Here is a 15797-nt window from a genome sequence, read left to right as displayed (position 1 = left end):
TCTTTCTCCTCTCGTTTCTTCGTGGCAGCCCCACAACTTGGCAGCTACTTTGCCAGGAATCACCAAATTGGATGATGTATCTCATTATAGGCCTTTCGTTCATTCCTTCACTGGAAAAAGGTACAAAAGGTATGATCTAAGGCCGTTATTGTCATCTGTTCAGATAACATGACATTGCCCTTGACTAATTATCTCCATAGAACAGTTACAAAAAAATTCCAGCTGCGGGAGACAGAGAATAGAATGGAGGCTCCATGAAGTGAGTAATCTTTTCCTATTTTGGCAACCACTGCAGCCCAGTGCCTTTGTATACAGAACTTAATAAATATTTGTTAAATGAGTGAATATTTTTTATCTAGCTAAGAAGAAAAATAGTTTAAGTGATTTCAGAGTCTGTTTAGTGGTAGAATAGAATAATGTGATTACGGTCCCAGGTTCTTTTTCCTCTTTCTGCTTCACCATGCCTACAGTTTTGGCTCAATAGTCACCGGATGACTGAACTAACACCATGGACGCAAGGCAGCTGCCACAACTCCAGACATCACATCCTCACACCAACAGCCCAGGCAAGAAAGGACATGGACAATTTAGAGTTTCTGTTTTTAATTCAAGCAGTGCATTCTTTCTCAAAAGGCCCAAGCAGAACTCTCCCACATGTTCTTGGCCTGATTTGGGTCACCTGCTACCCCATGCAATTCCACTCCATGCAAAGGTGGCTAGAAAAAGAAATATTTGGCCAAGAGAAGAAAAAGTTCTATTATTGGTGTAACTAATATTTTCTCCTTCAGGACTGCACACATCAATACTCTGAATGACATCAAGATTTTGTTAACACAGAGAAAGGGGAAATGGGCCACAAAGTGGGCAACTAATCCTGTCCTACAGAGCTACAAAATCCAACTTCTGCTTCTGCTGTTGCTAACCTCCCTGACCTCCATCATCACTCTGGCTTTTCTTTCTCAGAGGGCTCTCTGATGAATAGCTATTTCTCTGACTGACACCTCAGGAATGGAACCCAGAGATCTCCGTTAAAACCTTTGTTTCTCCATGACCAGGACTGAGGTAAAGGAGGAAGAACAGAAAGCAAAGGAGGGAGCCGACTCAGACTCAGAGCTGGACCCAGCGGCGGGCACACTGTTCATTATAGCTCCTCCATGGGCCAGGCTCTGTGCTATGCACTGGGGAGGCAATGATGTGCAAGTCAGGCAAAGTCTTGCCTTTCATGGATGACACATTTCGCTGCAAGAGATGCTTAATACATTCATAAATAGACTACGAAGTCAAGATTGAGAAGCATCATGCGGGGAAAAAAAAAAAAAACAGGGCAAGAGATAGAGGTGATGGGAAGGCTTCTCTGAAAAAATATTGAGCACTGACCTTGTGTGTGAGAACTGTGTAACCAACTGGAAGACAGGACGTAGGAAGGCCTTAAGGTGAGAGGGTGCCTATGACTGAGAATACCAAGAATGCAGGTATGGCCAGGGCGAGCAAGCGTCAGAAACAAAGTCAGCAATACAGTCACTGACCAGGGATGCAGGATTTAGTTGGCCTTGAGATTTTATATTTTCATGTAATGGAAGTCACTAGAGAGATGTGAACAGGAAGGTGACATTATCTGCTTTCTATTGTGAAAGACTCACTGCAGCTGCTATAAATAGGAGTATAGCTATTATTACAATAATTAACAATGCATATTTGAACAGAACAGTTAAAACACACTTTTATAAGTAATTAATAAGCCCAAACAATATTTCAGAACAATATTTTTTTAACTGAGAAAGATAGAGCTTCCCCTCCCATCCAGGTAGTTTATATATTCATGGACAAAAAACTTTATTTCACTAGAGTGAGATAAAGTCTAGAACCAATTATATTCCTGGGATTTTCTTTTCATAGTTGTCAGCTTTGACATGTCTACTTCTTATAATTAAGTAGATAGAAAAGGAAAATGTTTATTGTAGTAATGCCATTCAATTTCTCTGAATCCCTTTTGAATTACTTGTCCACAATCTCACACACCAATTTGTTATTAAAAATTATTTTTGGTGATCCATCAATTGACAACTGAATTATATCCTCCTTCAGTCCTATAAAGACCAAACCACGGAAGCCTCCTGTGCTGTGAAAGGACTTGTTACTTTGTCACTGGATCATTCATACACTCAACACGGATGCCCATATTTTTAATCATTTCTTGTTTGGCATTCTGCAGATTTTTATACCCTGGGATAATAAGATTCAGTGACAGGTGAGGGCTGAGGTTTTTTTCGTTATGTGGGAGAAAGGCATTGGTGAAAGAAGTCACCTTGATCAAAGCACATCTCAGCCACTTGAATTTAGTACAGCATATACGCACACTGAAAATCTAGAAACTGATTCCTTTAAAACTACTCCTGCTTGCCTATCCCTTGAAAAGTCTTTTCACACAGAGCTCTGCAATGGTGTGTTGTTTTATTTCTCTTTACCCCATGCCAAGCAATATGCCTGGCATGGCCATCTTTTTCTTCAATAATGAGGAAAGTGGGGGTTTGGAGTGTCAGCTTGTTTTTCCCATTCTTCCCACATCTTTCCTAGCTTCCCGTCCCACTTCCCAAACTGAGATGTCACCAGTGGAACACTGACAACATTTTTCTGGCTAGGGGAGTCCCAAGCTGGGGAAAATAACAGTGATGTCATAAACACAGAGAGGTACAAAATTTATTTTTATTACCCAAGAATCAGGACTGGAACAAATGAAGGGTTGGATTTCCTGGTTGGGACCCTGGTTTCATTATTGTCATGGTCACAAAACTGAGTTCTCAGCCTCTTCCCTCTCAGGCCAGATGGCAGCAGCGGGCAGTGGTCCAGTCTATCACACTGCACTGGCAGTGGCAGGTGGTTTCCAGCTGAATATCCCACGAACCACAGCCATAGCCACAAGCACAGCCAGTGACAGTCATCCCTGCATGGGTACATGAAATGCAGACATCAGAACTCCTGGGATTTAATTGGAAGGAGGGCTACCCACAACCATCTTTCAAGTCTGTGCAGTCCAGGGGTAGAGCTAGGTTTCATGGGGCCTCAGGTTCCTTCAACTTTGAGAGCTCATCTCAAGAAAAGAATACAGAAATCACTGAAACAAATATTTGGGGCCATGGAAGAGACCCATGCAAGTGAGAGACTTAGAACTTGGGAGTTTGCATTTTCTTTACGATAAATTCACCTCTGTGTTGGCCCCAAACTGCCTAAAACGGGGGAATAGATTGGAAAGAAAGGTGAAGGATGTAACCCTGATGGAACAATGGAGGAGAGAAAGGGCTGGGAAACGGGGCCATGAAGGGAAAGGGTGAAAGGAAGAGGCAGAAACCCAAGATGCCTCAGTAGTATCCTTCAGGGAAACAAGAATGGGCAAGGGGTCTCTGGGAACCAAGAGCCACGACTTAGCCCCAGGGTGATACAGACCCGAGATGGGGGAAGGTGCAGGTGCAGGGGGTTGGACAGGGGAGGACACGGGTCATCTTACTCACCATTCTCCCTCAGGGAGTTACTCACCAGCAGGGCAGGAGGACAGCCTGCCTCGGCTGTTGACACTAATACACGAGAGCTTCTTGGTTATGGTAGAGGGACTGTACTCTGAGTTAGAAAGAAGAAACGGTATAACCCATGATCTATCTTCCCCATCACCTACTTCCAAATCGTCTTCTACCTCAGAGGTGACACTGTGTCCAGAATCAGGCTACTCATCAGCTTTTAAGGTTTAGATTCTTCATTTTTAAAGGGGAAGTCATAGTTGTCATATGATGGTTGTGGGAATTAAATGAACTAATCTATGTAAAGCTTGGATTGTACCTGGTTCATAATGAGTGTTCCTAAATTACAGCTACTACTCTCCTCCACCTCTTCCTCCTCATCAGGAAAACCTCAGCCTTTAGCCAAGAATGCAAATAGGGGTAGGGTAGTGTAGAAAGCCCTCATCAGGGATTGGGTTTTGTTGGGATCTTGGGATGGAATAGAGATGACGTCAGGGTTTAAGAACAGGAGAAATGAGCCAGGGTCAGCCTCCCAATTCCCCTACCCGAGAGTTACCTAGACTGTTGAGAACATCCTTGATCTTCTTTTCCATAATGGAGTCTAAAGAACACTGAGTACTCCCTGGGATCATCAGCTGGAGAACGGGGATGAGGATGAGAAGGAGGCACGAGGAAGGCCCCATCCTGTACAGAGTCAGTGTCCTGGGGCTGGGAGAAAAGATGGAAAGCGGCTTAGATCTCTGAGCTCCTGGATGGTGGTGAAGGAAAGAAGACGATGAGGTTAGTTTCCAGCAAGTAAAGATGGAAGAACAGCACCATCAGTACTGGATCTTTTTAGGCAGTTTGGAGAAGCAGGTAGGGTTGCTGAAGAACAGGCTTACTTACCAAAACGTTCAGAAAAGGCCTGCAAGGACTAGCCGGGCAACGGTGTCTTAATACACCTGGATTAACCTGGGCCCCTTTAATAGACAAGCACACACGCATGTGTAAACACACTCCCAGCGCATTTTCAAAGACCTGTGCCAGCAAGGGTGACAGGTGCCTGTGATAAACTTTGGGGTGTTCATGAGAAGCAACAGCTACCTTTGCTCTGGATCTCCACCAAGGGAGTCCTGCCTTCTTGTTCTCCTTCTCTTTCTTCTTGGCAACCCGATAAGGCTTGCACCTGGGCCTTCCGTGGCTGCCCTTATTATGGGATTCTTGTTTGATTCTTCGTCAGGAAGTGGTTACTTTGCAGTTAACAAACAAATTAATCCACCCCACATCTATCCCAAACCCAAGTGTATACCCTTTCTTATCTCTGTTTGCTGAGGGAGGGCCCTGCTTGTCGCCTGTTCAGATACTATTTTATTGTCCCTGGCTAACCTCATTTGCAGGAAAGTCACAGAAAAACTGATTAGCCCTGGATTAAAAATAAGGAAGTCCAGTATTTACTTAACCGGAAACATAGTTTATGATTTGAGTACTTCTGGGGGCTCAAAGAGTTCCCCTTTGCTCCCCACCATTCTCAGCTAATCTTTCCATCTTATCTCCTCATGGTCACAAGGTAGAAGGTGCCACATCCTCAGCTCAGACCCTGAGCAGGAAGGAAGGAGTGGGGCAAGGCCGTTCTCTTTGGAGGCTTTACCTTTTTATTTTGAGGACAGGATCTTGACATCCTGGTAATTGAGAACAGCTCGGCCTTTTGAGAACTGCTCACGGAGAACTGTGAGCTCAAGAAGATTTTCCCTTACATTCCACTATTTGGTTCTGGGTGACACAACCTCCCTTTCTATCAGCTGTGGCTGGAAAAGAGAGCTAGGCATCCCAATTCCTTATCCAAGACCTGGGCCCCAGGTGTGTTTCAGAACTCAGAATATTTCAGATAACGGAAGGCACAAATTCCGTGTATTATGTTATAAAACCAAGGAGATTGGGGGCAGCAATCTGCAGTCTAATGCATTAATAGTCTGCTGCAAAATGTATGAATATTTATGCAGGATAAATAAAGACCATAAAGAGCCTCACACTAGGCCATGCCAAGTTTTTCTGCCAGATGAGTTAGTCTCACATTTAGGACAGAAAATTTTCATTTTTAGAGCCTTTTAGATTTTAGAATAGCGAATAAGGGATTGAGGACTTTGAGGATTCACATGTGCCAACAGGAGTGAGGATGCCATGACTCCTCATGTAGGATGGGGCATGCGGCCGCCATGAATAAATAAAATGTAAAGAAGAGCCTGTACATGTGGTCCCAGCTGCTCAGGAGGCTGAGGCAGGAGGATCACTTGAGCCTAGAGGTTGCAGTGAGCTGAGATTGTTCCACTGCACTCCAGCCTGGGTGACAAAGCAAGACCTTGCCTCGAAAATTAAAGTAAATTAAATTAAATGGCAGTTGGATGATTATTCCTGGAGGCAGTCAGAACTGAAAAAGTTGGGCTTTACCTCTGTGCCCAGCCTTTCCACCTGCTTTTCTGGAGATGCCCTCTGATGAACAGCTATTACTTCTACATATCTGTCTCAGCAGCTTTGAGAAATGGGGCCTAGAGATGCCAGCCAAATGGCAAGGATGCTTCAATTACCAGATAGGAGTTGAAGAGAGGAAAAATGAGACTGAAGAATAAGAAAGAGCAAACACTTGGGTTTGGGATAGATGATGGGTTGATTAATTTGTTTGTTAATTCAATGAATATTTGCAGAGCTTCTCTTTATCAGCTCTAGCTCTGGTGGCTCAGTGGCGGACAACATAGACAAGATCTTTGCCCTTTTGTTACTACCTTCTAATGTGGGAGATGAACACAGTCAATAAATGTGTGTGTGTGTGTGTAATATGTCAGATATTGAGAAATGCTCTAAAGAAAAATAAATCAAGGCAAGGTAACAGAGTGTGCCACTGTGCCATTGCCCATAATGCACTGTGTTCAGGAAAGGTGTCTCCGAAGAGGTAACAGTGACCTGAAGAAGCGAGTGGGTGAGCCCTAGGAAAATCTGAGACAAGCGTTCTAGTCTATGGAACAAGTATAAAGAGCCCACAGCTCGAGATGGTTGGTGTGTTGAAGGAGTAACAACAATGGCAATATGGCCAGAATGAAGTATAGGGGGAAAGACCAGAGAAGAGGTCAGAGATCTGACCAGGGCCAGATTATATAGAGCTTATAAGCCAGTGTAAGGGCTTTGGGTTTTATTATAAATTTGTCAGAACATTATTGCAGTGTTTTGTGCAGGGGAGTTACATAAAATGATTTATATTTTTTTAATGTTTCTTGTTTCTTTTTTTTTCAGAGACAGGGTCTAGTTCTGTCACCCACGCTGGGGTGCAGTGGTGTGATCATGGCACTGCAGCCTCGAACTCCTAGGCTCAAGTGATCCTCGTGCCTAAGCCTTCCAAGCAGCTGAGACCATTATAGTGCGCCATCAAATCCAGTTTAAAAAAAACATCTGTAGAGACAAGGCCTTGTTATGTTGCCTAGGCTAGTCTTGAGAGCCTGACCTCAGGCGATCCCCTGTCTCACTTCTCAAAGTGATGAGATTACAGATGTGACCCACTGTGTCTGGCCTTGATTAATGTTTTATAAATCCTACTATGGCCACTCTGGAAGAGACACTGTGGAGGGAAAACGGGTAAGAGGTAAGCAGAGAAAGCAGGTACCAGGCTTCTACAGAGTACAAGGTCTCAGAGAATAATCAAGGAAGGAGTAGGAATCGAGCCTCCAGAAGATTTGCTGATCCTTGCATCCGCAGGGTGTGGAAGAAACAGAGAAGTAAAGATCTAGATACCTTATTGAAGAGTGCTGCTATTTACTAAAATGGGGTTCCCTGGGAGAAGAGTAGATATGGTGGGAACATAAAATCATATTTGATCATAGTCAATTTAATGTGCCTATTAGAAGTGTAGGGGAAGCTGTGGCATGCAGAGTTAGGTATACTAATCTGGGGTTCAGGGAAACAGTAAGAGTTGGAGATACAAATTTGCTAGTAAACAGTACACAGGTGGACCTACGTGCAGAGAGACTCTAATAGGAAAAAAGCAATCTATTTGTCTTTAGTGAAGAACATAAAGAAAACAGAAGACTGGGCAGTAGATGAGTGGAAACATATAGATTTAGAAATAGGAATTAAGTTGCATTGACTAATCAGTTGGTTGGGAATAGCAAGGAAAGAGAAGAGGACAGGCATACTTGAGAGTGCTCCTGGGTTAAAATGACTGTGGACAGCAGGGCTAGTGGCCCCCACCTCTGGGAAACACTTACAGCCAGTGGTGCATGCTTACCATACTTGGCACACAGAGGGGATCACTTTTTAATATTGCTGTCCTTTACACAACAAAATCATTTTCAGTAGTAATTATGTAATGATTAGTAATAGAGCTAATCATTATTTTTGATTTGTTTTCTGGTTTTAAGACAAAAAAATTAACTATCGGAGAGGATACATTTTAACTTTAAAGATATCAATTAAATTTAGTATAATATTTTACATATGAACTAAAATTTGCATTTACCAAACAAAAATATCATACCTCACAGTTTGCACTGTTTCAATATAAATTTTAAACACAATTAAAATTGTTTTAATTGTCATTGTTTCTTTAGAATCTGCTGCTTAAATGCAGGAGTTAATGTAATAGCACAGGGACTGGCGACAAACCATTAGAAGCAAACTTGGGTTTTGAATTGTTATGATCTTTACTTTAGAAACAAAGGTGTGGGCAAGGTACGGTGGCTCATGCCTGTAATCCCAGCACTTTGGGAGGCCGAGGTGGGTGGATCATGAGGTCAGGAGATAGAGACCATCCTGGTCAACATGGTGAAACCCCATCTCTACTAAAAAAAAAATAAATAAATAAATAAAAAATACAAAGAATTACCCAGGTGTGGTGGCACACGCTTGCAGTCCCAGCTACTTGGGAGGCTGAGGCAGGAGAATCATTTGAACCTGGGAGGAGGAGGTTGCAGTGAGCTGAGATCATGCCACTGCACTCCAGCCTGAGCAATAGAACAAGGCTTTGTCTCCAAAAAAAAAAAAATGAAAGAAAGAAATGAAGGTATGTAGCTGAGACCAAGTATGTTGGGGCCAACCGTATAGCTGGAAGTTCTCTGAATTAACTTTCACATAGAACATAATGTTTATTAACATATAAGTAAGAACTGTGCTAATTTGGAGTTTCCATAAATGTTATTAAAACTCAACAGTAATCACAGCAATTGTTTGGAATTTCAATTCACAGTGTTTGGGGGTAAAAATATTTAACCATTGGTATTATTTAGAATTGCCATGCATGGTGATAATGAAAAGCAGATTACCTTTTATTGGCTTTATTATGGCTTTTGAATTCTCTTCGGATAATGCGCCCTGCTTCTAGCCAGCATCCCCACCCTTGGTAGCCACTGCTGATGGTGTCGGGACATTGCCTGGGATTAGTCACTATCATAGAGCTTCTGCCTCAGCATTCCTGGGAAGTGTTCAGAAAATCCTATGAAGAGAGATGAAAAAAAAGGTTTTCTTCTGCTTCTAAAATGTGTAGATAAACCCAATAGAGACTTTTACACATTCTCCTCTCCCTTAGAGCCACCTTCTTCCTAAGAGTGCACTCCTCCCGCAATGGTCTAAATGTGGAGGTAACTGTAATTGTCCATACTGCAGGATGTTCAGGGAAGGTGTCTCAGAAAAGGTAACAATGACCTTTTAAATCTTTCTTATCTCCTTTTCCCCATTTGATTCTCCTCTGATTATTTTGTATTTCATTTCATTTTACATACATGAAATTTGAAACGTTGTTAGCATAGGGCTCCAGGTGAAAAACAAAGAAAAAGAGGGACCATAAACCTGGGTATGGGCAACTGGGAAAGAGAAAGGCAGAGAAGATGGAGATGAAGCTGACAGTTTCGTCTGTTTCAGGCTAAGCTAAGGCACTGCTGTGACCATGTTCTATGACTAAGTCCTATGACTTCTCATACATGGGAACAGAGGGCTTCAGCATGGAAGGTGGAATTCTGAAGGTGCATAAGACAATCTATTGGGTTAGAAGTTAATATCAAAGCTATATTTATTTATTAAACATTTTCTTTTTTATATGTTTTATCATGAACATAATGTGTTATTATGTTTATAGTTCATTAATTACATTTGAAAATAGCTTGAATTTTTTTTAACTCATGATGTATCTGGAAAAAAAAAAAGAGGCAAAAAAAGAAGTTTCCAGAATATTTTTGACTAGAACTGAGGAACTCTCTGATGAGGGATTGAAGTGCTGATCACTTTTGATATTCAACAGAAATGAATCTTGTTGATTTCTAAACTTTAGATATGACACAAATTGATATTGGACATAAAAATTGAGAATCCAGAATTTTTTTCTCATTCAGAGGGAGGCTGACATACCCCTGAATTGAGATTAGCCATGGGCTCTCTTGGTGATAGAATAAAATGTCCCCAAGAAATGATGTTGGAATCTGGGCAAGGGTTGTATAAAACCTGATTGAGAACCAGAGTTTTGCATCATCAAGCAGAGAAAAAAAATGGGTTTGTAAACTTGGTGAGCTGATGCTTTCAATTAGCAGTGAAACCATAAAGGATCCTTACTCACCAATATTTCAATCAGGTACAAGCCTGTTAAAGAAGAAGACTGGATTCCAGTTACAAAAAAAAAAATCGCCCTAGGGTGACTGAGCTATTGCTTCTTGGAATGCTGAAAAATGTCTAGTAAAGGCAACAGTTATGTTCCTGGCAGTGTCCATTGTAAAGTTAGTTACGGTAATACTTAACTAACGGGTTCAGCTGTTGGGTGTGCACAAACGCAGAGGTGATAGAGATGCTCAATGGAGGATGATTACAAGAAGGGACACTGGGGAGGGAATAGTAGAGAAGAGGGTCTGTGGAAGGAGAGAATGGAGAAAGGAGGTGAAAAGAAAGAGGATTAAGTGTGGTGGAGGCTCAAGAAGCCTCTTCCCTTGAAGAGAGCGTTTCAGTAACGTGGTTTAAGGGCAACATAGACAATGCTGCATTACCAGATTCACCTGGGGTGCACCCGCGAGGGCAGTCATGCCAGCTCAGTGTGTTCTTCCCCACTTGGTATCTGTGTGTAGCCTAAAAAGAAGCCGTGGAGGATTCCAGGGTTCTGATTCAGCAAGGGGACGGGTCTAGGTGGAAATTGCCAGAAATCCCTGTGGAAGAGTACAGACCTGTGGAAACTGCTTTAGGCACAAGAGGAGGGAATAAAAGGTAGTGGGTTTTCAAAAGGCATTTTGGTAGTGCCATTTCTGCCATATTTTTATGAGCAGACACTCAGCTGTTTGACTCTCCAGTCAGTGCTTTTTGAAAGAGCCTTCCTTTGTCTGCCAGTGAAATGTTCCATGGGTCATAACTCAGAGGTTTAGGAGTCATAAGTTCTTTAATTCTCTAACGTTTTAAGAGGATAGCAGAGGCTAGGTGGTGCAGTGCCTCACACCTGTAATCCCAGCACTTTGGGAGGCCGAGGGGAGCGGATCTCCTGAGGTCGGGAGTTTGAGACTAGCCTGACCAACATGGAGAAACCCTGTCTCTACTTAAAAAATTTTTTAAAAAAATACAAAATTAGCCAGGTGTGGTGGTACATGCCTGTAAACCCAGCTACTCGGGAGGCTGAGACAGGAGCATCGCTTGAACCCAGAAGGTGGAGGTTGCAGTGATTGGGATCATGCCATTGTACTCCAGCCTGGGCAACAAGAGCGAAACTCCGTCTCAAAAAAAAAAAAAAAGTATAGCTGAACTGACTAGGGACATTTTATATGTGTAATTTTATTTTATATATAAATATAAATTTTATATAGAAATTGTATTTATATATAAGTATACACATGTAAATTTTATTTACATATGAATATATTTGAATATATAAATACAAATTATATACACACACACACAAATTATACCCATACTTTGCTTAATGTTGGGGATGCATTCTGAGAAATGTGAGGTAAGCAGTTTCATCATTGTGCAAACATCATAGAGTGTACCTACCCGAACCTAGGTGGCACAGCCCACGGCGCGCCTGGGCTCTCTGATGTAGCCTATTGCTTCTGGCTACAAACCTGTACAGCAAGTTAGTCAGACTGAATTCTGGAGGCAACTGTAACACACTGGTAAGTATCTGTGTATCTAAACATAGAAACGATATGGTAACAATACAGCAGAAAATATTTTTAAAAAATGGTACACCTTATAGGGCACTTACCATGAACAAAACTTGCAAAACCAAAGGTTGTTCTGGGAGAATCTAGTGAGTGAAGAGAAAGTGAAGCTGAACATCGAGGACATTACTGTGCACTACTATTGACTTTATAAACACTGGAAGTTATGCTAAATTTATTTTTTTTTGATTCTTCAATAATAAATTAATTTTAGCTTGAACTTTTGAGATGGAGCCTTGCTCTGTCACCCAGGCTGGAGTGCAGTGGCACGATCTCGGCTCACTGCAACCTCCGCCTCCCGGGTTCAAGCGATTCTCCTGTCTCAGCCTCCCAAGTAGCTGGGACTACAGGTGCATGCCACCACACACAGCTAATTTTTTGTATTTTTAGCAGACATGGGGTTTCACCGTGTTAGCCAGAATGGTCTTGGTCTCCTGACCTTGTGATCTGCCTACCTCGGCCTCCCAAAGTGCTGGGATTATAGGAATGAGCCACTGTGCCCAGCCAACTTTTTTACTTTACAAACTTTTATATATTTTTAAACTGTTTTACTCTTTTGTAATAGCACTTAAAATAAAATCACATTGTACAGCTATACACAATTTTTTTCTGTATATCCTAATTATATGTGCTTTTTCTATTTAAAAAATTTTTAATTTACTTTTTTAAACTTTTTTGGTTAAAAGCCAAGATACAAATACACACATTAGCCTATGCCTACACAGGGACAGATAATCAGTATCACTGTATTTCACCTCCACATCCTATCCCACTGGAAGGTCTTCAGGGACGATCACATGCATTGAGCTGTCATTTCCTATGAAAACAACATCGTCTTCTGGAATACTTCCTGAAGGACCTGTCTGGGGCTGTTTTACAACTGACTCTTTAACAAAAAATGTAAGCAGAAGAAGTACACTATAAAATAATGATGAAAGTATAGTAGAGAAAATATATAAATCATGTAATAAATATGACTTTCCAGAGTCGAATCAGGTTTTTGGTTGTTGTTTTCTACGTATTTTGTCACTTATGAAGTGTTCATGTTGATAGTATTTTCTGACACCACGTGTTTTCTCATTCACATTATAATCACTGAATCAGATTTAACTGATAAATCATCCTCCCATGTAGCCAGGAATAGAAAATGGAATTGGGAGACTATCTGAATACTTTTTTGATTTGCTCCACTCTTACGATTTCTGGAACACTGACCTGTTCACTCAGGGGAGGATTTGTAAAGGTGGCAAAGAGATTTCTGAGAGGAAAGGAATAGAGACTCTAACACATTCACTTTGAAGTTCAAAATTTTTAGAATCTCATGTTTAGAATAAGACTTTTAGGATTGAGATACTTTACACTCAAAATCTGAGGATTCAGATGGTCCTTTCTGAGTTCTGTTAGCACAAGTGGATACCAAGATCTCAGCCATAAGAAAGGATGAGGGAGTCTTGACTGGGAGACCTGGGCTCACCACCAGGAATGAAAGACTCAGATGGAAGACTGGTTCTGGCAAATCATGTGACTAAACCTAAAATCATGATTTGAGAGCCAATATAACTTGGGGAGTTCTGTAATAGAGGGTGCTTGTCAAACCATGCATTGGAAAAAAAGCACATTTCTAACCTGTTCATTCTTAGTAGTGACAGACTTAGTGCCATACATAACTCAAGGTTTAAGGACTACTGGAGTGTCACTGCAGGCACATGATAGGGTCATAGCTCGCATGGTTAGATACCACAGGTGTCTCTTCCCTGCCTAGTTGTTTATTTTCCCCTAATGCTTTACTAAATTTTAAGTTGTCTGAGAGCAAGAATTATTTCTTAATTATAATTTTTGTGAGACGGAGTCTCACTCTGTTGCTAGGTGCCAGGCTGGAGTGCAGTGGCATGACTTTGGCTGACTGCAACCTCCGCCTCCCAGGGTCAAGCAGTTCTCCTGCCTCAGCCTCCCAAGTAGCTGGGACTACAGGCATGCTACACCACACCCAGCTATTTTTTGTATTCTTTAGTAGAGACGGGGTTTCAACATGTTGTCCAGGATGGTCTCAATCTCTTGACCTCATAATCCGCCCGCCCTGGCCTCCCAAAGTGCTGTGATTACAGGCGTGAGCCACTGCGCCTGGCCTATTTCTTAATATTTTCTGTATCTCCAGCACCCACGTGATACCTGGCACATGGCAGATGCCAATTGTTGTTGGTTGGTTGAATATGTAAATAAATGAATGTTGGCTTAAAATCTTTTATCTTTGTTGGTCCCACCCTGCTTGAACTTAAGGATAAGGTAGAGTCCCTCACGCTGCCAAAATACACAATGAGAAACGAGAACTTTTTGTCAACTTTTCAGGGACAGTCTCTGAGCTTGTGTTAAAAGGGGTCAACCCTGGAAACCTCAGATGCAGCAAGAACAAGTCCCCAGCCTACTTGGTTCTCATATCCCGTGTTTGCCTTTTCTGATCTTGCAAGACGTCTAGCCAACATTAACCTCCCAAACCTCCCTAATCCTGTGGCAATAAACTTTTGCTTTGCTCTCTCATCTCTCTCTGCCTTTTTTCTTGAGCATTTCACTTTTTCTTTCTTTCTTTCCGTTCCCCTGCCCTACCAGACCTGGTCTCTCTGGCTAATGAGCCATAATTCTCTCTCTTGCTTTTTTTTCTTTTTTAAAGAGGTGGAAGCTTACTCTGTCTGGAGTGCAGTGGTACAATCATAGCTCACCGTAACTTCAAACTTCTGGCTTCTATTGATCCTCCTGCTTCAGCCATCCAGAGTGTTGGAATTACAGGCATGAACCACCATGCCCAGCCTGTAATTCCTGTTACCACTTTTAAGCACTTGCATTTATGGTTGTAAACAACCATAAATAGAAAAAATAGACCAGCTAATGTAGTGACAATCAAAGAGAGTGTTTTTCATTAAGAATCTTCTTCATTTTCTCTCTTGGATATTTCCAGAGGCTGGGAAAAGCACTGGATTAGTGAGAGACTACAAATGGCTGATGAAAACAGAGAATGTTCAACATCATTAACTGACAGTAACTTACATACATGTAAACTGAAACAGCTACAAATGCCAGTTTTCACCTCTCAGATTCACTGGGGTTAAGGATAAGGAGAAAACAGAGATTTCTTATATTCGCCTACTGGGAACATAAAATGGTAACATTTTTTTATGGGTGGTTAATGGGCAAAATACTTCAAAGTTTAAAAGTATGTATTCCTTTTAACCTAGAAATTCTATTCTATGGACTTAAATTTAAATAATCAGATATGTGTACAAATGTTGACATTAAAAAGTTCATTACATTATTTATGGTAGAAAAAGAGTTCAAAACATGTAAATGCATTATGGCAAATGCCATAAGCTATTAGGTAGGTAGGTACATCGTGTGAAAATGCTTAGGACATAGTGTTAGCTGATTGATATGGCTTTGATCTGTCTCTCTGCCCGAATCTAATATCAAATTGTAATCCCTCATGTTGCAGGTAGTTCAGGGTGGAAGGTGATTGGATCACAGGAGTGGATTTCTCGTGAATGGTTTAGGATCATCTCTTTGGTACTGTCCTCATAATTATGAGAGAGTTTTTGCAAGATCTGGTCATTTAAAAGTGTGTGACATCTCCTGCCCTGCCTTCCTCCCGCTCCTGCCAGAAGAGACGTCTCACTCCCCGTTTGCCTTCCGACTCCTGAGGCCTCCCCAGAAGCAGAAGCCACTGTGCTTCCTGTACAGCCTGCAGAACCATGAGCCAATGAAGCCTCTTTTCCTTGTAAATTACCCAGTCTTGGATATTTCTTCATAGCAATGCAAGAATAACTTAACACAGTGATTAAAACTGTGGCATAGAATTGCATGTATTTTTTGATCTGATATAAAGATATTTAGGAAAATGCTAGGAGTGCATACACTATTATTACTATGTCATTACTATGTGCTACTAGTTATTATATATTATGTTATATTCTCATTATGTTAATAATATAACTACGAGTAACAGTAGCTCTCTTTGGATGGCAGGATTAAGAATGACTGTTACGGCCAGGCATGGTGGCTCATGCCTGTAATCCCAGCACTTTGGGAGGCCGAGGTGGGTGGATCACTTGAAGTCAGCAATTTGAGACCAGCCTGGTCAACATGGTAAAACCCC

General features: G+C 41.6%; 1 protein-coding gene across 1 annotated transcript; it reads right to left on the bottom strand.

The window, feature by feature from the left end:
• Positions 1-2685: 2685 nt before the first annotated feature.
• On the bottom strand, positions 2686-4530 carry RETNLB (resistin like beta). Its single transcript, XM_032298908.1, has 4 exons — positions 4395-4530; positions 4066-4217; positions 3532-3612; positions 2686-2941 (listed from the first exon to the last, which is right to left on the bottom strand). Exons 2-4 carry the CDS (start codon positions 4190-4192, stop codon positions 2814-2816), a joined length of 336 nt encoding a protein of 111 aa, XP_032154799.1. The 5' UTR covers positions 4193-4217; positions 4395-4530; the 3' UTR covers positions 2686-2813.
• Positions 4531-15797: the final 11267 nt, after the last annotated feature.

Source organism: Sapajus apella, unplaced genomic scaffold, assembly GCF_009761245.1.
Source record: "Sapajus apella isolate SASKATOON/1434 unplaced genomic scaffold, GSC_monkey_1.0 scaffold40, whole genome shotgun sequence".
Classification (NCBI taxonomy): domain Eukaryota; kingdom Metazoa; phylum Chordata; class Mammalia; order Primates; family Cebidae; genus Sapajus; species Sapajus apella.
This window is presented reverse-complemented; position numbering and strand designations above follow the sequence as displayed.

What these genes read in the sequence shown, in the direction of transcription:
- RETNLB (XM_032298908.1), bottom strand. Translation starts at nt 4,192, where the DNA reads ATGGGGCCTTCCTCGTGCCTCCTTCTCATCCTCATCCCCGTTCTCCAG. An exon ending in GGATGTTCTCAACAGTCTAG is followed by an intron (nt 3,613 to 4,065) that starts GTAACTCTCGGG and finishes TTTCTAACTCAG; the next exon opens with AGTACAGTCCCTCTACCATA. An exon ending in GCTGTCCTCCTGCCCTGCTG is followed by an intron (nt 2,942 to 3,531) that starts GTGAGTAACTCC and finishes GTACCCATGCAG; the next exon opens with GGATGACTGTCACTGGCTGT.